This window comes from Schistocerca gregaria, chromosome 7 (assembly GCF_023897955.1).
Source record: "Schistocerca gregaria isolate iqSchGreg1 chromosome 7, iqSchGreg1.2, whole genome shotgun sequence".
Lineage (NCBI taxonomy): Eukaryota > Metazoa > Arthropoda > Insecta > Orthoptera > Acrididae > Schistocerca > Schistocerca gregaria.
The window spans coordinates 378,179,911-378,205,042 of NC_064926.1; the positions used below are offsets into that span (position 1 = coordinate 378,179,911).

Genomic DNA, 25,132 nt, shown 5'->3' on the forward strand with positions numbered 1-25,132 from the left:
GCTTCCAAGTTCAAGTGAACATGGAATGCTAAATCTTCGCTAACTATCGGAGCGATAGAGCAGAGCGTGCTTACTCACCCAGGTCTTCCCAGCAACAACCCCGATACGGTCTCCCTCGTCCGGGTCCACACATCGTGGCCGCAAGGACTCAGAGATACCGTACATGGTTATTTGCCAACCTAACGAGCGCTAATGACGCGCGTGGAGCTTATGCCTCTCTGGTCCAGTGCAGTCGCGCTCTACTAGATTCGAGGTTGGCTACACTTCCACTATGCCTATAGCACACCCACCGCCGACATCTCACGCATACCTCATCATACGTTCGCATTCACACTTTGCAGACAATTACCATATCTAATGTTAAAATGACCGTCTATATTTAACTAAACCTATCTTACTAATTATCATCAGGCTCTTCCCTGAGTGTCGGAAGGGCACTCAGGTGTCTTTAGTTGTGGGGTCGAGCCATGTAGCGGCTTACATGGAGCCGTTACATATTATAATCACATGTCAGTTCTAGTATAATGTATTTGTCCAATGAATACCCGTTTATCTTCTGCATTTCTTCTTGCTGTAGCAATTTAAATGGTCACTAGTGTAAATAGAAAGTAAAATAAAGCAAGCAAACATGTGTTACGTTTAGCACAGTTCCCATCTCTAACATTTTAAAACTCATGTAATCCTGAATGGTCCAGGTCATTACTCCGACGTATGTTTGTTTTCGCCTGCCACATGTTGTACAAAGCACGACAGAATGTTCTGTACAACATGAAAGAGTAGAAGAGCTTAAACAGTGTGTTTAAAATGTTGGCAGCTTGCATCGGGCCTGCGATCTGCCTCCTGGCGGTGACCCTCATCAACTGCGACATACCGTCCATTGTCACGCTGTTCGTCTTCACCATGGTGTTTCGCTGCGCCATATACGGCGGCCAGTACGTCAACCACATCTACCTGTTCCCAAGGGCCTACGGAAGTGCGGCTGGCTTTAACATGACTCTGGGGAACTCCACTGGGATCGTCACTCCGATAGTCACCAGTGCGTTTGTAGCAGGCCGGGTAAGTACTTACAAACTGGCTAACAGAAAGTCCTAAACTGATTAAAAAACACCTAAAAGCTCGTAATGTTTCTTTGAACTGAGTTCGGTACATTAAAAACGTGACTTTAGTAAAATGCCCAGGAAATATAGACATTTTTAAACAAAATGTTGTTCCAAGAGAGGTGTTGGTATGTATAATCTCACAGAGTGAAAAAAAAATACTGTTAACCAAACGCCTGTTCATAAGAAACAAGAAAACAATCTAAGTCAAAAAAAGTACTGACATACCACTAAGGAATTACCGATTAGGACGGAAATCAGTAGATATGATATACATGTATAGACAAAAAAATTATAACAATTTCAGAAAAACTATGAGTAGATGATTTATTGAGGAGAAACAGTTTCATATACTGAGCAAGTCGGTAACGCGTAGATCCATCTCTGTTTCTTATGCAACCAGTGATTCGACTTGGCATTCACTGAGCTGGTTTATGGATGTCTTGAAGGATACCGTGCCGAATTCTGTCCCAATGGTGCGTTAGATCGTCAAAATCGCGAGAGGGTTGAAGGGCTGTGTCCATAATGCTCTGCACATTCTCGACTGGGAAGAGATCCGGCGACAGTGCCGACCAAGGCACTGTTTGACAAGTACGAAGACAAACAATAGAAAATGTCGCTGTCTGTGCGAGGGCATTATCTGCTGAAACTTAAGCCCAGGATGGCTTGCCACGAAGGGCAGCACAATTGGGCGTAGAATATCGTCGACCTTCTGCTGTGAAAAGAAATGGCACCCCAGACCATCACTTCCAGTTGTCGAGTCGTATGGGAAGCAACAGTCAAACTGTCATCTCACCATTGTCCAGGGCGTCTCCAGAAACGTCTTCACCCTTTAATCTCATTGACTGGAGTGCGATTATACTTAGTGATGAGTCCCACTCCGAACTGTCAGTGACCATCGATGACAGTTTTTTGTGTTAGAGTGTATAGTGGTCACATCGAAGTTGATCCAGAAAATCAATTCTTGTAGTCTCGGCAATGGTGACTTGTTTTCCAGGCTGTAAATTCTTGGAAAGAATTCAAAATACCCCGTTTCTTCTGATGGTAGTTGCATTCATTTTTACCGAAAAGTCCGCTAAAATTGGTATTCATTAAAAGTTCATTCTCAGGCAAGTACTCTTGGGAACGAATATAAGAGGACATGTGCAATCCAAATGCTGTACTGATTTCAAAAATGACTGGGGGGGGGGGGGGGGGAGCTGGGGATGCATTTTAACTTCTTCGCTAAAGTAGCAGATCTTAATCTTTTGGACTTGCACATTTTGTGTTTGCCGTGTCTGCAGTAAAATTTATTGGAAATAAGGTCCACGTCTTATGCAAAACACATTATCTAAGCGATCCTCGCAAGGCAGCAGTCGAGCTGTGCACGTCGATACTGTGATGTGGATGGAAGACAGGCTAGAGATGTGAGTGCTAGCCATAGTCCTACAGATAATAACCGGCTCGCAATGGTTGATGTTGATGCGTGTGGGCTCACGAGCCCTCGTATCTGTGCTGTGGTAGCTGTACGATCTGCCACTGCTGCCCTTACAATACGACGATCCTGCAGGGCGTCTGTGCTGCGTGCATGTCCAGAACGTCGTCTGCGGGTGTGAGTAAGTTCATGCGACTACTGAAACCAGCGTCATTGCACAACTGACGCAGCACGTCCAACTTGTGTGGAAATTCTCCGAAAGGACAATCCCACTACTCGGAAGGCTACAACTTGACCCCTTCCAAACTTGCTCAGTTGGCTGCAGGAAGCACGAGTGCATTTCCGTGGCATGATCGTCTGCTTACTTTACACAAACGTGTGAAGTAAGCAGCACTACGCTGAGCATTGATTGTGAGCATTACCTACTATTTCGTAGACACAGATGGCACTCTGGCAGCTATGCTACTAAGCTATCTGTCGGCGGCTGACGTTGAAATCATTATTATCAGTACATTACTAATCCCCAGTTGGTACATAACGTCATCGGATCAAAATCGAGTCATCTTTCCAGGTTCACTAACTTTTTTTCCGGCAGTGTACTTTTTAAGTGCTAACTATTCTAAGAAAATTTTCTGCAATAAGAATTTAAGACTGTAGAATTTTCCAGTCCAAGAAACTTTTCTTAGGTCAGTTATCACTGAAAAATATGTTCACATTTTACAGACTTGAATAAAGATAACATACTGATGATGGCACAGAGGTTCGTCCTGTATTCGAGTGCCATGAAAAACCACTCTTTTGTATAACAGGCGGACCTTATTTACAGTAAGCCACTGATCCTTAATATGCACTTCAAGTAAAGTACGATAAACAACAAATATGCGACTCCCATAATGGATCACAGAATATACAATTCCACAATATTTGAAAATCAGACAAAAGAAAACTCCATACATATCAGAATACTTTAAGCAATGTTAAATCAGCGCATATGTAATGAAGGCAAGTGATATATCGATACTATATCTCAAGCATGAAACAACGGAAGTTTAGTGTCTACTCAACTCAAATACCCAGCGTCCGTAAGCCAACTCCGACAAGAGCCAAGAAACAGGAAACACCAGTCGCTCTTTTTTTTCTGTCTTCCTCTACAGTTTTTGCCCTCTACAACTCTCTCTAGTACCATGGAAGTCATTCCCTCATGTCTTAGCAGATGTCCTATCATCCTGTCCCTTCTCCTTATCAGTGTTTTCCACATATTCCTTTCCTCTCCGATTCTGCGTAGAACCTCCTCATTCCTTACGTTATCAGTCCACCTAATTTTCAACATTCGTCTATAGCACCACATCTCAAATGCTTCGATTCTCTTCTGTTCCGGTTTTCTCACAGTCCATGTTTCACTACCATAGAATGCTGTACTCCAGACGTACATCCTCAGACATTTCTTCCTCAAATTGAGGCCGGTATTTGTTAGTAGTAGACCTCTCTTGGCCAGAAATGCCTTTTTTGCCATAGCGAGTCTGCTTTTGATGTCCTCCTTGCTCCGTCCGTCAATGGTTATTTTACTGCCTAGGTAGCAGAATTCCTTAACTTCATTGACTTCGTGACCATCAATCCTGATGTTAAGTTTCTCGCTTTTCTCATTTCTACTTCTTCTCATTACCTTCGTCTTTCTCCGATTTACTCTCAAACCATACTCTGTACTCATTAGACTGTTCATTCCGTTCAGCAGATCATTTAATTCTTCTTCACTTTCACTCAGGATAGCAATGTCATCAGCGAATCGTATCATTGATATCCTTTCACCTTGTATTTTAATTCCACTCCTGAACCTTTCTTTTATTTCCATAATTGCTTCCTCGATGTACAGATTGAAGAGTAGGGGCGAAAGGCTACAGCCTTGTCTTACTCCCTTCTTAATACGAGCACTTCGTTCTTGATCGTCCACTCTTATTATTCCCTCTTGGTTGTTGTACATATTGTATATGACCCGTCTCTCCCTATAGCTTACCCCTACTTTTTTCAGAATCTTGAAGAGTTTGCACCATTTTATATTGTCGAATGCTTTTCCAGGTCGACAAATCCTATGAACGTGTCTTGATTTTTCTCTAGCCTTGCTTCCATTATTAGCCGTAACGTCAGAATTGCCTCTCTCGTGCCTTTACTTTTCTAAAGCCAAACTGATCGTCACCTAGCGCATTCTGAATTTTCTTTTCCATTCTTCTGTATATTAATCTTGTAAGCAGCTTCGATGCATGAGCTGTTAAGCTGATTGTGCGATAATTGTCGCACTTGTCAGCTCTTGCCGTCTTCGGAATTGTGTGGATGATGCTTTTCCGAAAGTCATATATTCTACACACCAACGTGAATAGTCGTTTTATTGCCACTTCCTAGTAAGGCGCAAACAGAAGTAGAATGAAAGCTTTGTCTCCTTGAAAGTAACGTCCTGATATATACCTTCACTTTACCAACTGAAGACAGTAGTATACTCAGCAGTCAATAGCGTGGGTCTTTGCAACAGCCGAGTTACTCATAATTCACGTAAAACGTGTAACTTAAATGGTGACTTTTATATCTAAACTCAGCCATCATGCCTGAGGATGACGCAATGCCGATCAGCTAGTTCACATTTGGCATCATGGAACAGAACTGAATGGATCGTCAAAATATTCCCCAATTTATTACAGGTGGCGACACTCACACGTACCATCAACAGAACGGAGTGTATCAGGTCTGGACACGACAAAACGAATCATAAAGGGTTCTCGCGAAGAAAGTATGGTTGTACTTCGAGGCTAGCGAGGGAACGTTGATTCCGTCTAATGATACTGGAAGTTAAGATACTTTCGCAGTATTAATTCATTTTATAGCAGTGGTTTTTGTGGGTTTGTGTTCCTTTATCTTTCGTAAACTGTTCGCTTTCTTCTGTTTTTCGTGAACTTTGCAAGGACTAAATGCAGGCTTGTAAATTTCTCCTGTGAATTTTTGTCCACAAATAGATTCACTACCTGAAAGCGAAAAATGCTTTAGTATGGCAATACCTGGAGAAGGAAAATGGGAACCCTGAGCATAGATAAGAACTTAAATAAAGAAAACAATTTTCGTTAAAAATAAATATAAGAGTGAAAAATTCATATCCAGTGATGGAGTAATATGGAATCGGTTTGGTGCTGATAAGGTGAACAAAACATAATGGGTAACGTAAGGAAGCGCTATGTATTGTCTTCCAAGTAATGGTCGAAATACTTCCTAACGTTCTGTAAAATTATATTTATTTGATCACGAACCAGCTTTCGTGTTCTGGGCCATTTTCAAGTGACAACTGAATGACGCAAACACAGACAGATGTGATGTGCGACTTATTGACATGTTATTTGTACAGAAGGTACTGAAATGACAATATGTTTACAAAGTAAATAATTAAAGTTTTTCTCACATAGAAATAATTACACCAACTGAAAAGGGCGTAAACAAAGTTTTTATATGGAGATTCATTTAACAGTTGACGAGAAATAAGATGAATGTACAGTCTGAGTCTAGTATTTATAACGAAAACTCCATTTAACGAAGGAGAAAATGGAAATTGAATCTGATCCTTTGATGCTATGCTGGCATTTTCAGCCATGTGTTTGTTGGTTTCCAGTGTTTCCAGTGGGATCATCTTTCTGCTTTTCTTTACAGAATGTGAAACTTCACATCCCGCATCATATGAGTGGTGATCTGCTGAAAGATGGTCGGCGAAGGTTGAATCTTTCATCCTTAATAGCCAGCTTCTCTCATGTTCACGTAGTGTGATTGCTACAGCTCTGCCTGACTGACCAGTATACACTTTGGCACACTGCTCGCCACTCTGAGCTAAGGGATGTAGTTCGTCATTGATACTGATATGTTGCTGGTAATATAAAATGCAGGTCTGTAGGTGCTAGACTTTAACTTGTTTTTAAGATTGTCTGTAATGTTGCCAACATATGAGATTCTGTACGATAAAATTTTGTTAATCCCCTTTATAGTTAATGTAATTACCTCTATGTGCCAAAAAATTTAATTTTATCCTTTGTAAACACTGTGTCATTATTTATATTCTGTGCAAATAATATCTGAGTAAGTTTCGTGTCACATTTACGTGTGACTGCAACTTAAGGTTGTCACCTGAAGATGGCCTGATAAGCCGAAAGCCGGTTCATGACGAAATAAATATAATTTTGCGGAACATTAGGAACTGTTTTCTTTTCAACATTGTTATCACGTTCTGCCAAGTACAGACGGAAGATTCAATTAATGTTTAAAGTGTTTGTATACGTAGTTTCTCTTCAGCAAATAAATGTCAGTGTTGCGAGACTTCGATTATTTTAGTATTTTAGTAGTTCAAATGAGACTGAACTGCATCCAGAAGGATTTTAATGAGATATTTTGAAATGTTCGGAAGGCATTTTTTCCAGTCTTTATCTGCTCATTAGAGCGGAAAATTTGCCATACATCGTTTGTCGAGATCATCCGTTATTAATTCCGTTTCGAACATTAACACCCTCTATCAGTGTTAGTTCTTTGGTTCTCACAATATATTCCAACTTTTTGCAACGCTGATTGTATGCTACAATCTCACTTTCACCTTTCGGTTCTGGGCTAAGGGAAGTGACATTGTGTTGTCATTCCATCTAGTGTGAGCACATTACCATTTGACGGTGACGTTGCCGTCCAGCTCGTTCCATTGACATCCAGTCAGAATCGAGGCAGCCTTCAGGATCCTTGGAGCCATTATTTCTAATTCAGGTAGCTCATCGGTTGGCCTCATACTACTGAATGCGTCCTCTACCAACTCTCCTACAGAGGAAAATGTTCTGCAGCACCGGGAATCAACTTGGGTGTCGCTGGACAAATAAACTGAGACCCTGTTTTGAGTGATTGAGGTAAGTGCGTCAAGAGTCATAAATTTTCGTTCCACCTCCCAGCTTGTATTCATGTTGTTGCAAAAATTCACGTTCTTCTTAGACTGGTTTTAGTAATAAAACCGTATTTTTTTGATTTTGGGGTTCCGGCTCTGCTATACAAACTTTCTGATAAACATTTACTGATGGGGAAAAAGCTGGATCTCCTTCGGCGCCAGTGAGAGAGCACTGAAATTTCGGGAGTACATTATCTTGGTAACATATTTCAGTGTTTATCAATGCAGTATCATAACTTAATGCAAGCGCGAGATAAGCCATTGCAAATAGGAAAGGTAGTACATTAATAACAGATGTAACCGCCAGAATGTTGAGTGCAGGAGTGAAAACGTGCATGCCTTATGTTTTAGAGGAGCCACATATCAGTTTGTGGGATGGAGTTCCGTGCCTGTTGAACTTGGTCGGTCAGTACAAGAACGTTAATACCGGCTGTGGATGACGCTGGACATGTAGTCCGATGATGTCCCATATGAGCTCGATTGGACACAGAACTCGTGATCGGCAGGCCAAGGCAACACGTATGTTGGTTACAACAGCGTTATGTGGACGAGCGTTATCCTGTTGGAAGACACCCTTGGAATTCAGTTCATGAATGGCAGTAAAATAGGTCGAATCATCAGATTGACGAACAAACTCGCAGTCAGAATGCGTGGGATGACCATGAGAGTACTCCTGCTGCATTACAACAGCTCCAGGTGTAGGCTACCCTGCCCTCCCATAAGCTTTCGCGTGACACCACTGAAATCGCAAATGGCGGTGATTTAGAGTCAGTGCAATACACGCTATAGGGCGTCTGGCTCGGAGCTGTCCTTGAAGTAACCATTTTGTAGCAGTTCGCTGTGTCACTGTGGTGCCAACTGCTGCTCAAATTGCTGCTGTAGATGCAGGACGATACCCAAAACTGTCCCTGGAATAGCATGGTCGTCCCTCTCGCTAATGTCACGTGGCTGTCCGGAACCCGGTCTTCTTGCGACCGTACAGTGTCGTGACCTCAGCTACCAGCAATTACGTACAGTGGCTACAGTCCTAACAAGTCTTTCTGCAGTATCGCAGAAGGAACATCTAGCTTCTCTTAGCCTTGTTACACAATGACGTTCAAACCCAGTGACATGTTGATAGTGGCGTGTTTGTCGTCTTAAAGGCATTGTTGACTAACATCAGCTTACCGCTAACATCAACTTACCACGTCTAATCTCAAAGCCAACTAACGCTCACAACCGTTCCAGCGTGTAGTTAAAGCAAGCTTCATTTCGATCCTCACAATGGCGCTCCTAGCACCCCTCCTATGCGACTGGCGTGAAATCTGAATAGACATCATCTTTCAGGTGTAGAAACACGCTTACCAACTTTCCTTTAAGTCGCACAATTCCTTCTTTGGAGCTGCGACTTCTTTTTCCGTCAGTTAATGTTTTTGAAAATTTTTATATTTTGTAATAATTCAATATTAGTATCGATTTTTATCGGCGTCATTTTCTATGACAGTACATTAACCATACCAGAGTGTCAGTGCTTCCACGGAAAAACGCGCCATTCCAAACAACAACAACACGAACTTTGCTCGCTATTGCAATGTACAATACCAACTGATTTTCTCATACATTATTGATCAGCTTCTAACTCTAGGAGCAGTGGTACGGGTTGCTTCTATACGTCAACTCTGCATGTACATCTATACTCCTCAAACCACTGTGCGGCAGAGGGTACTTCTCAATGTTCGTCATATCTGGGTTTCTTCCCGTACCACCCACGTATGGAGCACGGAAAGAATGCCAGCTTAAATTCCTCGATGTTTGTGCTAGAAGTAGTGTAGTGTTGTCTCCAGAATCCATATAGGAGCGCTACTCAAGAGAGGATGTGTGCGGAAGTATTTGTCAGGACACTTAGAAAATGTAACAGATCTACTAACGAGACTGCCTACATTACGCTTGTCCGTCCTCATTTAGAATACTGCTGCGCGGTGTGGACTCCTTACCAGATAGGACTGACGGAGTACATCGAAAAAGTTCAAAGAAGGGCAGCACGTTTTGTCTTATCGCGAAATATGGGAGAGAGTGTCACTGAAATGATACAGTATTTGGGCTGGATATAATTAAAAGAAAGGCGTTTTTCGTTGTGACGGAATATTCTCACGAAATTCCAATCACCAATTTTCTCTTCGAATGCGAAAATATTTTGTCACCGGCCTACATAAGGAGGAAAGATCACAACCATAAAACAAGGGAAATCTGAGCTCGTACGGAAAGATAAAGGTGTTCGTTCTTTCCGCGCGCTATACGAGATTGGAATAATAGAGAATTGTGAAGGTGGTCCTCTGAACCCTCTGCCAGACACTTAAAAGTGATTTGCTGAGTATCCATGTAGATGTAGGTGTGGAAGGTGATCAAAAATTTCATTTTTCGATTTTGTTTGCATTCAGAAGTAAAATTTTTTGTCATCTACTTCCCAAAGTTTCATCTTCGAAATCGTATGGAAAGTGATGAAAAGGAAATGTGCATTGTTTGAAGTTTTCCATCCATGCTCCTTTTCGCAATTGTCCATGGGAAAACAATTTCTACACCGACAAGAAAAGCATTCCAGAATGTAAAATGAATACCATGTATCCCATGTTTAGGTTCCTGTAAATCCTGTCCTACTAAGTTAGTGTGTTTATGGCAAAACTCGAAACTGAAAATCCAAATGAGTCTCTGAATGCGCTTATCTGGAAACTTTGCCCAAGACAATATTTTCATTACGTACAGCTGTAAAACTATCAACATACGATGCTGTAATTATTTTTAATTATTGAAACATGGGGAGAGGGAAAGTCTTATAGTGTTTGGACTTCAGGGCTGGTGCATTCACTCAAACCATTCTTGACAAAATTGAACGTCGTGTGTATAGAACCGAAATGTCTATTCAGGACCTAGAAAAGGAAGCAAGACAAAAGAAAAAAAAATTACAAGAGAAGTCATGAGGATAAAGAAGGTACTGAGTACAGTTTTGGAGCATTCTGATAACGTATAACCGAAGAAAATATGTTTAATCCTTAAATTCATTTTCCCAGAAACAACATTTTGTGCCAGTTATGTACCTTTTTCTTGGGTCATCTGCGATAGACTGCAATACTTCGGTATTTTGATGTTACGTCACCACGCATTTCTCACAGTGCAACAAACGCAGAGCAAAATTTTCATATGTTTTGTTTAAGCTGAGATGTGTTCATAAAGGCGCTGAAAGTGCGATACCGATTCCTACAAAATAGATGTAAGCTGTTATAACACGATTTTTAAAAAGATGTTCAAAATTGCTTACATCTATTTGTTTATATGGATGTAGACTTTATACTGTTCAACATTGGCAGTTATTGATTTAATAGGTTATGAGGAAAAGAAACGTTAATAATTATAAGCTGATAGTCACAGTAATTTGTAAATTCCAATAAAAATTTCAATCTACATTATAATATTGCTGACAACATCACAAAATTTTCCATTTTTATCTTTAATATTTTTAGAATACTTTTTGATAACCTCAGAGTATGCGTTTCATGCACGTTCCCACTTAATACTAATTCTTGAAACTTCGTAAGTATCCTTTCGCGAGACAGTTGGCGTCCATCTTCAAGCGTCTGCCATTCCACGTTTCCCAGTGTCTTCAGGGCGCTCTCTGATGTGTCAAATAGTCTTGTTTTCAGTTGTACTGTCCTCCTTTGTGTTGTTTAATATCCCTTGTTAGGCCTAATTGGTAAGGGTTCCACATACTTGAGCAATGTTCTACGACAGATCGACGAGTATGTTGTAATGGTCTCAAGGCAGATCAATTGCCTTCTTCCAGTATCCTACCACAAGGCCGAAGCTCGCGACATTTTAAATAGGACTGAGTCTACGTTATCATTCCATTTCGTATCTGTTGTGTCCCAGATAGAAACTACCAAATGGAAAGTCGGAATTAATTACAACTTAGAAGATTTATTCTGAAAAAAAGGTGAAATATAACTCAGCGTCATCACTCGTGTCCAGATCCGTAGCCAAAATTCATCTCCCGTAAACACTGTCACTGTAACAGCGTCGCGACTCAGAGGAGATCTGATCCTTACTCCAGGAGGCCCACCAGACGACTCCCCTTCCGGGCCTCTACGACGCGACTTAATCAGGTGGGGCTGCATCCTGATTGACTCCGTCGACGCCATCGGCATGACTGCTGCATCTCTTGGGCGCCGCCACTCTGAGCACTTTGAAGTATGCCGCACTGCTGACACTGGAGTGTTGGCACACGCTCCTCGGGCGTGCGGTGGCCTCGTCTTACGTGCGGCGACCGCGCTCTATGACCCTACGGCACAACAATATCCATAATAGTTGTTATACCCATTATTTCACTAATACCAATTGCAGCTCAGTGACATATATGCTATAGGATACGATTTTCATTTTTTCGTATGGCAATACAGACACATAAGAAAGAAACAGACAAATCACTAATATAACAAACGTTAATAATTGCAAACAAACATTACTAATACAACAAAGTTTAAGGATTACAAATAAACATCCAGTCTATTAATATAATCTATAAACTCTGGAGTTGAGAGCAGGAAGTCGTCGGGGCTCTCATTATAGGCTCTTCTGGAACACTCTTCAACAATGTGGCTGATGGTCTGATTTTCTCCGCAGTCACACTGATGGGATGGTATTTTACTCATTTATACAGGGAGTAAGCACATCTGTCATGACGAGTTCGAATCCTATTTGGAGTGGACCACCTTTTGCGTGGTAGGTCAAAACCAGGTGGCTTTTGTGTGATGCAAGGCATGTTATTTTTTTGCCATGCGTTCTATTTTTCAGACCATGCGTTTATGATACTGAAACCTTCTTGTACACAAGTCCTTGCTGTTCTTGTTGGCGGGTTCCTAGATCGAAGCCTATTAGTGTTTGCAGCTTCAATGTCTTGGTGGATTGGCATGCTTCGATTTCCCACGATGTTTTTGTATTCACGTACAAGGGCGTCAGTACGTCGCAGATGTGGCGGCTGAATGTGGCTTAATATTGGGAGCCACAGCGTTGGAGAGGATTTAATTACTCCAGTAGTCATCCTTAGAATGTTATGCAACTGGACATCCACCTTTCTTACATGAGGGCTGCTTAGCCAGATCGGAGCACAGTATTCGGCAGCCGAGAATACAACTGCTAAAGCAGAGGTGCGGAGAGTGGAGGCCGTTGCTCCCCAGGTGGTACCACAGAGCTTTTGAATAATGTTGTTTCTTGTCTTTAATTTTTCGGCAATCTTTGTTAGGTGCTCTTTAAAAGATAGTGTTTTGTCCAGCGTCATGCCCAAGTACTTCGCAGTTTTATTGTGCCTGGAAATGGTGTTTTCAAATCTAATGTTGAGTTCCTTTTCAGCGAGTTTGCTGTTGAGATGGAAGCAACTAACCTCTGTTTTGGAAGCATTTGGTTGAAGTCTCCACTTACGGAAATACTCGCCCATTGTCTTCAGGTGTTTCGTTAGGATGACCTCAGATGCTTCAGTTGTGCTACGTCTTGTAGCGAGGTCCCAATCGTCAGCATAGCCGAACTTTCTTGATTGTGTTTCCGGCAGGTCTGCAATATAGAGGCTAAACAGCAGTCGTGGGAGCACTGATGCTTGTGGTAAGCCATTCTTTAGTTTTTTGATGGAGCTGTAGTCAGTACCCACACTTATTTGGAACACCATATCAATGAGCATGCTGTCTATTAATCGTCCTGTGGATTTGAAAAGAATTACTTTTGTACATGATGCCTTCTCTCCATACAGTGTAGGAAGCTGGTGAGATGGTCAATAAAGGGCACTGATGTTTTCAATTTTCTCTGGAATCCCACCTCAATGTAAGTAGTGAGTGATAACACCTGGTCAGTACAACTTCTTTCTGGCCGAAAGCCTGCCTGTTCAACTGGGATTACCCTGATCAATTCTAGGCTAATTATGTTACATATAAGCCTCTCTAGTAATTTGTAAATTACAGACAGCAGGGCAATTGGTCTGTAGCTTTTTGGGTTGTCAGTTGGCTTTCCAGGCTTTAGAATAGCTAATACCTTAGAGCGTTTGAGTTCTTGTGGGATATTGCCAGTTTGCATGATGTTTGTGAAAAATCGATCCAGGCATACTTTTGTATACTTGCCACAGTTTATTATGAATTCAGGGTGAACGTTGTCTAAACCTGGTGCCTTTGTTGGTTTGACATCTTTCGGAGCTTTTTCTATGTCTTCGCTAGAGAAAGAGCGAGAGTGTTCAGTTTCTGTGGCTTCATTTTTTATGATTTTGAGTTCCCGCTTAACTTGGATTGTATGTGTTTTATCCTTTGGTGTCCTAGACGTGTTCACCAGATGCGCAGCTATGGCACTTGGTCTCACAGCTGCTTTATGTCGTTGTGCTGGTGGGCCGCTCCCTAGTTTTCTCAGCAGTGACCATGCTTGCCTGCTAGATGTTTGGAAATTGAGGCTTTCTACAGTTTCCGCCCATTTTTGTCTTCTGGCAGCATCCAAGCTGTGAAGCAGTTCATCCGCTATTACCTGATCCCCGGATTCAAGGAAGCTCTGGTATAGCTCTTCGCTGGTTTGGGACCATCCAGTGATGTACTCTTTCCGGTACCCTCTTGGTATGTGCTTCTTGGCGGTGCTTATCATGACACCAACAAATCTTTGGTAATTTTTGCTAGTAGGTGGTATCCAGCATGGCCTCGCGTAGAGTTCTGCCCGACTTTCCGCACAGTCAACACCGTCTCATTATAATAGCGGTAGGAACTCAAATTCCCCTAATTACCTCTATTCCTCGCCCACGATGGAATTTTAAAAAAGCCAATTGGACTGGGTTCTCCACAGATCTGGACAAATGTTTGGGATGGATACCACCTGCTTGCAGTGAGAAGCCTATCTTTGCATAAATTTAGAATCTTATCAAGATATGACTGATTATTTGTGCCACTTTTTTTAGATTGTTCTCCGTTATAAATACCTACAACATCTGAAAAAAGTCTAAGGTGTTTGTCAATATCATTTACAGATAACATAAACATGAAGCATTTGAAACTACTTCTACTTCTTTCGATGACTGACCATCCAAGATAATATCATCTGTCTTCCCTACAGACAAATCTTAAACCCAGTCAAAAATTTCTTTTTTTACCCCATACGATCATACTTTCCTTCATATGGTGTTTGGAAGTCACAAAATACTAAATCTGGCTAACTGTTTTGAACTGCAGTTTTCATTGTGACATCTGAGAAAAACCCCAGCCGTGTTTCGCATGAGCTCTTGAAAAGCGAGATGAGGTTCCCTTTAAAGTTTCCGATTATATCTAAGGATGAGACTGATAGTGGATAGAAGGATCTTATTATGCCCACACTTAATAGTGAGTTTTGCTCAAACAATCTCACATGCAGCTTCAGTTTTTATCTCGGTGGATTTCATTTGTGTTTCCTCGTATATTGCGACACCACCTTCTTTTGATATGCACTTACCGTGAGGCTGGGCGCAGTTCTTTCTAGGTCTGCAGTTATTTAAGTGTAGCTGGGAGCATCCTCTTCGTACACCCTCTGAGAGGGATCCTGATCACCACAGTTTAAAGAATAGTTGTCGAATGGATTGGAAAGAAGAATTGGATATATTGCCACCGTAATTAGAAATCAGCACTTTTTCTCAATGTTTTTTAATTGTAATGTGTACGGTGGCTGCTCAGTTTAAAGCTTAGATTACCAGCGCGAAGTAACGCACAATATGCCGCGCTTTGAACTAGCTGTACCCTATAATACAGAAGTTAATGACGCACGTAATTAATTAACAAACGCAATCTGACTTTAGCGCAAAGCTGAAAAATGTATGAGTAGCTCACACTTTGAAAATGCAATGGAAATTAGCAGTCATCGCGATTTTAAACTCAACATAAGTGAACATGAAGCATCATTCCTAAGATTACACCAACAGTGAATGTATTTTAGCAACACGACTTCTAATCGGCGTGATTGCAACAGTCAAATATGAAACGTTGAACATTTTCCATCTACAGAAGCAAGTACATCGTCTCGCAAGTGATATCACACACGTACATGCTCTACCGTAAATTACATGCGCAGAGCGATAAGTAATATTCAGAATGGATGCTATTGTTGTTGTGAAAATACCATGTGGTAATCGTAGAATGAATCAAACAATATAGCAAACGTGACGTATAACCTTGTGCGGTGTCACACTGGCTGCACTGTGTCAGCTTCGTCACTCAGCAACACAGCGTCACTCCGTACGTAGTTGAATCGTTAATCCAGATGAACGCAATAATACAAGATATGTCAGTGCACAGCGACATATGTCACATAAACTGTAAAAAAGTAGTTACCATCTGTATAAAATTCCGTACAAGAAAAAAAAAAGCATTTAACGAGCAGAAATCATAGGAAAGGCAACTGTGTTGACTGCGAAATTCTTCCGAGTAAGTGACTGAAGTCGGATTTTGTAGCAGGCCTCCAAGCTTCCAATTTCATAAAGATAGTCGATTAGAAAGGCAAGTGTAACGTGAGCCCATACGTTTATTCACAATAAGTTCGCTACGTGAATCAATAAAAATGTAATCATGGGTTGCAAAACCCTCACTAGTGAAATAACTTTGCAGACAGATAATCCTTCGGATAACGCCAATAATGTGAACTATCTGACCCAAGTTTCAATTCGGCGACCAGCCGCATCTAACACATTTGTAACCAAGACCAGGGCCGCGATATGGTTGACTCACTGAACCGGGAACCAAACTCATGGAACAGGTTAGCAAATGGGAAGTTGCGGCACACAAAGTTAATACCAGACTTTGTCGCTAGGGTCCTGACGTCAACTGATAACACATGTAGTGTTGCATTATGAAACAATATGTGTATAACGTGTGCAGTGAGAAATGAAAGCACAGTTTAGCGCTGGATTTTTACATTATTAAATAACTTATTCTTACAACAGTGTTGTATACTAGGGATAAACCGAATGAGGAAGCGAATTTTCAGTCTGCAGTTTGCCTATATGAAAGCTGGTGGCCACACGTTGTCTTTCTCGTTGTCTTTGCACTTGTTATAACTCAACCCACTAGCGTTTCTGTAGCCGAACACAGATGTCGGTTTTTTAGTAGGGCTGAGTTAAACTTCTGCGATTTAATACAGAGATAAATAGCCTTTTCTTTCATGCGAGTTTTAAAACAGGTAGATGCTGCGAGTCACCAGTGCTTTGAGTTCGGTTTCTTTGGACGTTTGTCAGCCCTCTTCCTGCGTGTTCCTGTAGTCTTTCCGAAGGGGTATTGTTAAAAGTAGGGATAAGTGCGGCTTTTGCCACCGGCGATTTGCACAGTGGCTCCAGTATTTCATTGTGTCCGCTAGATGTCCTGCTGTGAAGCTTTCGACCTGTATGGGACGGTCACTGCCGTCGTAAAATTCTCTTTCTCTCAGAACTATATCTCACAGCTCGAGTCTGGGAAATTACTTGTGTATGATTACTAGTGTGAGTGTTAGTGGTTTCTAACCACAAAATTTCAGCTCGTTTATTTGATCTGCATATCAATAAAATTCGTACAAGTTAATGTAATTATGTTGTGTGACATATCGATTTAACCGGCATTTTTTCAGGAATTCAGTGTAAGGTGTGTTATTTGTTTGACACATTACACGTTGATGTGATGCACTATAAGTGCACTCCAAGGAAACTGCCAGAGAGCTAGTAAATGAGAGCAACTGTGCCTATATGTATCGAATATTGACTGGTAAAGTCTGCTTCTTCTCCAGTCAGCAGAGAACACAGTGTTCAGTGCGTCTAATATGTCAATAAATAGAAGATTTCAATTTATTTACATGATACATTTCAACATTACTGACCCGACGTATCACTTCTGCTTTCATCGACAGAGATGCATTAAATATAGTATTGTTTCTAATGATCTATGCATCACCTACATGTAGAATTCTGTACCTTACATCATTTACCACAACTATGTCTGAAGCAGGATGCTACTGCACCACCACAAGACCATTAGAAGACACCAACATAACAGAGATAATTCCAGCTCCCTCAGGTGCTTTAAATTTTTAATCTCGTTCGTGGATTTGCTCCTGAAGACGTAAACAGAGAATTAAGGGCTACAGAAATATTTAAATTGTTTAGTATCTTTACTGTGTATATCCTACAGTAAACTGACAAATATTTGCAGCATTATTCCCATGTGTATTTACATTAATAACTCAGTGGATAACGTTGGAAGCTTCATTCGCAGATGATACGTTTGGCTATAACATGTTAGAAATGCCAGAAGGCTGGAGCGACCTGCAGGGAAGATCTGCAGATGATCTGATTGATGTGGGGACTGGCAGTTGACACTGGAAGTAAAGAAACGTAACGTATTGCGTATGTATAGGCAGAGAACGCTACTAATTCACGATTACATAAACTAGACAGCAGTTTTAAGAGTCGATGGACAAGAAAGAGAAGCAGTGGTTGAGAAGGGAGTGAGACAAGGTCGTATAATATGCACAACGTTATTCAATTTGTACACTGAGCAAGCAGTACAGGAGAGCAAAGAAAAAATTTGGAATAGGAATTGCAGATCAAAGAGAAGAAACATAAACTTTGAGGTTTGCTGTTGACAGTGTAATTCTGCCACAGACAGCAAATGACTCGGAAAAGCAGTTGAACGGAATGGGCAGCGTCTTGAGAGGATGATATAAGATGAACATCAACATAAGCAAAGCAAAGATAATGGAATGTAGTAGAACTAAACCAGGTGACTCTGAAGGAATTAGGTTAGGAAATGACATAGTAGAAGTACTCGTACTACGTGATTTTTGCTATTTGGCAGCAAAGTACCTGATGATGGCCGAAGCACAATTTCTTCTAGAGAATTATTTATGATGTAGATTCTTCTAACCCAATGTCATAGATAATTTCTCTCCTTGCTCTTGTTTCCAGTATTAACTGTTGTCTTCCAATAGGAGGAAAGATCATCCAATGTATAAGATTTGCTGATGACATGCAATTGCAAGAAAAGCTTTTATAGAGAAGATAAATATGTTTACATCGAATATAGATTTAAATGTTAGGACATATTTTCTGAAAGTATTTGTCTGGAGTGTAGCCATGTTTGGAAGTAAAACATCGACGATAAAGAGCATAGACAAGAAGAGAATAGAGAATTTTGATATGTGGTGCTACAGAATAATGCTGAATATTAGATGGGTAGACCATGTAACTATAAGGAGGTACAGAATTGCAGAGTTGCAGAATGGCACAACTTGACTAAAAGCGATCGTTGATAGGACACATTCTGAAACATCAGGAGGTCACCAATTTCGTATTTGAGGAAAGCGCGCGCGCGCTGGCGTGTGTGTGTGTGTGTGTGTGTGTGTGTGTGTGTGTGTGTTTAAAAAAGGGGGGATTGGTAGAAATCGTAGAGGGAGACCAAGAGATGAATACAATAAGCAAATTCTGAAGGACAGAGGTTACAGTAGTTATTTGCAGAGGACGAGGCTTGCACTGGGTATAGTAGCTTGGAGAGCTGCATCAAACCAGTCTTCGGACTGAAGATCACAATAACAACAACGATGATGTTATTGGCGGCAAGTCACTAGACACAGTAACAAGTGTAAGATTCTTAGGAGTAACCATCTGGGGCGTCCTAAAGTGGAATGACAACTTAAACAAATGGTACGAAAAGCAGATGTCAGGCTGACATTCATTTGGAGAATATTAACGAAATGTAATTCATTCATGAAGGAAGTGACTTATAAAACAATAGTTCAACCAATTCTTGCATATTCCTCATCAATCTGAGACCCTCACCCGGCTGGGTTAATACAAGACATAAGGAAATTAAAAAAAAAAGCGGCTCATTTCTTCCCGGAATTATTTAGTCGGCACAAGTGCATTACGGAAATACTCAATAAACCAAAATGATAGACGCTACATGAGAGGCGCTGTGCATCATGGACAGATTTACTACTAAAATTCCGCGAGGTGTTCCGTGAAGAGTAGGGAACATACTACTTTCTACCAAATACATATCGCGAAATGAACACAACAAAGACCGAGAAATTAGAGCTGTTAAATAAACTTGCCGACAGTCGTTCTTCCCACATGCCAATCGCAAACTGAACAGGCAAAAGTGAAGGAGGGCGAGTTTATGATACCACGAGTACCCTCCAACAAATACCGTCAAGTGGTATGTGGAGTATATATATTTAAAATTGAGCATTATAAATGTACTATAATGCTCAATAGTATCCGAGTGACCTCATGGCGCTTCGCCTGATTTGTATGCAACCTACATAACGCAACTGTCTTGGAGGTTCTCTGCTCTCTTTCCTGTGCAGTCGTATGAATATACGAAATGGTTTTTACAGGAGGCTGCAAGAGATAAATGCTCTGTATGGCTATCAATCGAGATTCAGGTTAATACATGATAATACAAATATCAGAAAACACGTTGTTAGAATAGTTGAGTCATTACGCTTGTAACTCAAATTTATTACAATTAATGACATTTCAAGAAGCAACTTTCATCGCGAAATTATACGACGAAAGTTTTGTGTCTGACTGGGATCCAGTGCTCCAATCTACCAACTATTGTTCCTGTTAACTAACCACGAAAGATCTTAAATATGTTTTTAACCACAAGAAACAAAGTGTGCTCACCTTTAAACTTGAAATGACATGGTATAAAGTTTTGTGTTGGACGGAGTTTCGAACATGTCACCTTTCTATCTAATTGTTAACTAAGCACAATCAAATACTAGAAATCATAATTTTTCACCACTAGAGAGATGATTGAAACAGAAAAGACGGGACGAAAAACTTTTGCCTTCCGGGATTCGAACCCAGCACATATTGTCGTTGATTTCTAGTCACGAGTAGATGTTAAGAATCTGTTTATTTCGCCAGCAGCGTGATGTTTACACGTCTGAACTAGAAATAACACGACATCTAGTTCTGTGCTGATTGGAAATCGAACCTATGCACATCGTCATTGCTGGCTACACATAAAAAGACGCTGACTATCGGTTTCTTTTTCACCAGTAACTAGGAGTGACATTTTTGAACCTGTGAACCTGAAATGATATATCAAAAGGTGTGTCTGTCTGGGAACCGAAACCGGCACGGATCAATATTGTTGAAAACGCGCGAGAGGCGTTAAGAATCTTAGTCTTTTGTCGTCTGTGGGTCGGTGTGGGCGTACTATAGCCGGAAAGAGCAAGATGGAAACTCTTGTGCCAGACCATATTTCGAACCCAGACACGCGCCTTTCGGGGATACGTTGAGGCTTCTGGAATAGTGGAGAAACAATGAAATGGTGATAATGTATCATGTCAAAGGGGGCCAACCTTACGAAAGGGAAGGTATGAGTTCGAATCCCAGCCAAGGACCAATATTTTCCTCATATCAAGATCAAATACAATAATAAATACGTACCCTGTAACCTTCCATGACAACTGGCTCGTTAATTAGAAAAAAATCTCATCTAAGGAACGTTACTGCTGACAGAGTTTCAACCTGACGTGACTTCCGCCGCTGTCATGGCCCAACATGCACCGACTCTCCTCCGATAGGAAGCGAAGGGACGTCTTGGTTAACTTAATTTTGGAACCACGGTGCAACTCTACACTGTTCAACTGGCTTTACCAGAAGTGAAGAGGGACTGTTTGCGCTTGTTAGAATGGCTACGTGATGTGACGCAGATCCCCGACCTTAAGCTCAAGTAACTAGAATCATTCCAACAGACCACATACCTACACCGGTATTGGTTCAGAGTGGAGTCATAAACAAAGATGCTCCACATTGAAAGCGAATTGTGATATCCTGTTCGAAACATTCATTTCCTTATTGTTCACATCGGTATTCTCTAGATGCCTTCGCTACTCAGCGCCTGGTTTTTACTTGATTTTATAGACACTGAACAAAATCACATAACAGCCAGCTAGACGAACTGGCAACATTGTAGGAAGTAGAAATTTCTGCAGGAAGTGTTGCTTTCACTTGCGATTCAGTGCTGATGGTGTATTTACGGTCTACTCATAAATATGGAGCAGGGTAAACGCAGAGATCAGATACCGAGCACATTGTCATCTTTACACTTTTAGGCCGCATTTGGTCTCACATAATTGTAGATTGTTGTGTGCGGATGCGAACCGAGTTGGTGACACTTCGCTCTCAGCTTCAGGCTGTGATGTCTTAGGTTACACAACTTGAGGCTGCAGTGAATGGGCACCACCGTTGTAGGCCGGGCGTGGGGATCCAATGGATCACCGGTGGCCAACCCAGTTACTGCTCGCACTGAGGCTGACCCCTCACCTGTGTTCGAGGGGGAGGTCGCCCTGGGGCGAAACAGGCGGCGAAAGACTTCCCAGGCGGCCGCACGTAAGGCCTCCCCGGCTTGTCTGACAAACAGGTTCCAGGTGCTGTCTGTGTCTGACACTGTAACTGAGCCACACGCTTTCACTTGCTCTGTTTCAGAGGAAACCACTCAGCCTGCAAGATCCGGGCAATGGCAGAGGGTGGGACTATTGGTAGTTGGGAGCTCCAACGTTAGGGGCCCCTTAGGGACTTGGCTCACAAGGAGGGTAAGAAAACTCCGTGTGCATACCGGGTGCAGTCATTTCAGATGTGGAAAGGGTCCTCCCTGTTGCCATGAAGAGCACAGAGTACAGCCAAGTGCAGGTGGTTGCTCACGTCGGTACCAATGATGTGTGTCGCTTTCGATCAGAAGAGATTCTCTCTAGTTTCGAGCGGCTAAGAGAAATGGTAAAGTCTTCACTTAAAACTTCCGGGCTGATAGGCGTTGGTCAAAGTATAAAACTCTCTCTTGACGTTTCGTCTCCGACTGCGGGAGACATCCTCGGAGGTGCAGTGGCGAAATGCAGTTTACAGGTTAGAAAACGGGGCGTGAAAGAGAAAAAAAACTATGATATTTGTGATATTTTGTTTTTTTAGGATTTAGTAGACGGCTTCAGGCAGCGGAGGCAGTTGGAAAAATTTGTGTCGTGTGTGGAATAAGTCAACAGAAAAAAAATTGTTCACTCATTGCAAGCAGAATCCCGTCGACCTTAATTATTAACCACAACGAAGACCTACGGGCTTTGTTGAATGACCTCATTGTGGTTTACCAATATGGTGAAACATTTGCACTCAGTGGACAATGCTCAGTGAAAATGAAATAAAGGTTAAACACCCCCTCATCCATAAGGTCATTAGAGAAAAAGTAGAAGCTTCTGTTGGAAAGGTTTGTGAATGAAATAGACTTTGCCTGTTCATCGGAAAGACCCGAGTATTTGTCTTAATCGATTTAAGGGAATAACGGAAAACATAACTCAGGATGGATCGACGGAGATTTGAACCACTGTGCGTTAACTTCACAGGGTGCAAGATCGCAATTTCTTAATTTTTTCTCCTTCAGGTCTAGGAGGTATTAAATCGAAATTGCGATGATACTTAAGATGGTGAAGTTAAGATTTCCTTAATGATTTTCGATTTGGAAGTTTATAACTCGGTGAAAGAAGACGAAGAAGGAGCATAAAATGGCTTGGTCTCTAAGGTGATTAGAAACTAGAGGTAGAGAACCGTTATATGCGCAAAGCAGCCAAGTTACCATTTACCTAGCGAGCCGATGCTGTTAGACATGCGCTCTCACTGTGGAATTATTCATTAATAGAGACAATTAATTTAAATATGAGATTAGTTATGGACTCTTCGCGGATTGACCTTTTGAAATCAAGTAATGACTGACACCCCAGTGTTACACCTTAAGTGAGAATCAGTCAGGTTATTTATCGGAGTTAACAACGAAAGAAAAGTGAATTTAGCATACAATTCAGAGGCAGATCAGGAGCTAAACTGACGATCACATAGTTACCAAGAGTGCTCTAAAATGCTGTCAATTCTCCATTAGACTAGCGACATGGAGAATACATCTGCTTAGCCTATGAGCTGAGCCTGCAAGCTATTGGGAATCTTGTCTTCTGAAGACGCGGGGAAGCTATCTGCTGCCACGTAACTGTTAGCCGAAATATCTGAATCATACCCCAATGAGTTTTATTCGCATTTCTGTAACTTGATTTTGATCTAAAGCATAGTTACGAATAATATCCCAATTCACTAACTATAAATCGAATATCATAAATAAAAAGCAAAGGGAAGTATTTGGATGGCGCTACTCTTCAGTAGCTGCCGCAATTATTTTTTTCAGTCAACCTAAGAAACCCCTTATTTTCTGGCTTACCGGTCGTTATACTGTGAAAATTATGAGGAGATGATTCTTTATTCGTTTGAACATCATGAACTTAAATACAATTTTGCTTAAGAATCCTGTTATTAACATATAAGGAAAGCTACGAGTGACATGTTTCAAATCAAGGAAGTGAAGTGGGCTCAAATCCCGCTAAGAAATTGACACGACGAGAGCGTGCAGAGCAAATTCGATTAGTGCCTCTGAAGCGAAGGAAGAAGTAGCTCTCATCAGTACATGTTACTGGGAACACAAAACGCTGACATTATTGTCTATATCGTCTGAAATATGATTTTACTAAACGAAACTGCCATTCAGACTGTGATAATCAAAATAATGAATATTAACATCTACTCGTTACGGTTACAGTATAACTACTGATATTACTCTGTCTGTCGAAGCGAAATTCGTTTGGTGCATGGCCGTGCCAATATGTAGTATTCTTCAGACGGAAGGAAATCAAAATGTCAGTAAGAGGTCAATCAAGATCAGCGTGGGATGAAGTTTCTACGGCGCACTTCGCAACTGTTAGTTCCTGATTGTTTCATGCTAGCGAAGCCTCAAGGCTATCCAAAATTTCACATCAAAATTAACATAGTCTAATTGTAAAAACAGTCTACTACGTTAAGTAGTACTCTACTTGTGACTGAATATGACTAAGTCGGTGACCCTAATTTTAAGTCCATTTCATCTGCTGATGACATGCATTGTGAGTCGAAAGTGCTCTGAAAAGAGTGTTCCCTGCCCTAAGAAAGTCTCAAAGACAGTGTTGTATCGGCTGATAACCAAAAAAGGTCAAAACCGCTCATTGTTGTACGGGATTACACCTTCTTAGCAACTTGTTGTTCACTACCGTAATTCGTCACTTTCTATAATCACTGTCTTAATTCCGAGGGCTGCTTCTAGAATATTTTTCGGCACAAGCGATTTATCATTTGGAGCTCGTCCTTTCCCTCGTTCTCTCTCACACATTGTCACCTGTATAAATTTTAGCTACTAAAGGCAATATGATCAGTACAAAAGTGTTATCTTTGGGCGCTTGCAGCCGCTATTGACTTTGATATGTCCTGTATAGAAATCATACTGCTTGGCACCCTAGCGGGAGCAAGGCCCTAAAACCCGCCCTGTGAATTCCACAGGTAACTTGTGTAACAAATCTTATCGTCTGGTACACAGGAGGCATGATGGCAACTATACGTATTTTGTGTGCTACAATTTGACAATTAATCACTTCACTGCCACCTATCTTTCACCGTCCGAAGTTCTACTGAAAGTTAGCACGTCTGCATGAAAATTACCAAGAGTATAATACATTTTTGTAGACGCATTCCCATCTACACTTCACTTTCGATGCACCACTCCGCCTTCACAAGTTAGCGTCCCTTTACAAAAGCTCAAAACAATCGCCGAAAGCAGAGATACTTGCTGCTCCTCA

General features: G+C 41.3%; 1 protein-coding gene across 1 annotated transcript in view; it reads left to right on the top strand.

Moving 5' to 3' along the window:
• Positions 1 to 25,132, top strand: part of LOC126282400 (putative inorganic phosphate cotransporter) — an 85,808-nt gene that overhangs the window by 48,344 nt on the left and 12,332 nt on the right. Inside the window, exon 7 of the mRNA XM_049982058.1 lies at positions 815 to 1,056. Within this exon, the coding sequence (XP_049838015.1) occupies positions 815 to 1,056 (242 nt within the window). The remainder of the gene's footprint in view (positions 1 to 814; positions 1,057 to 25,132) is intronic.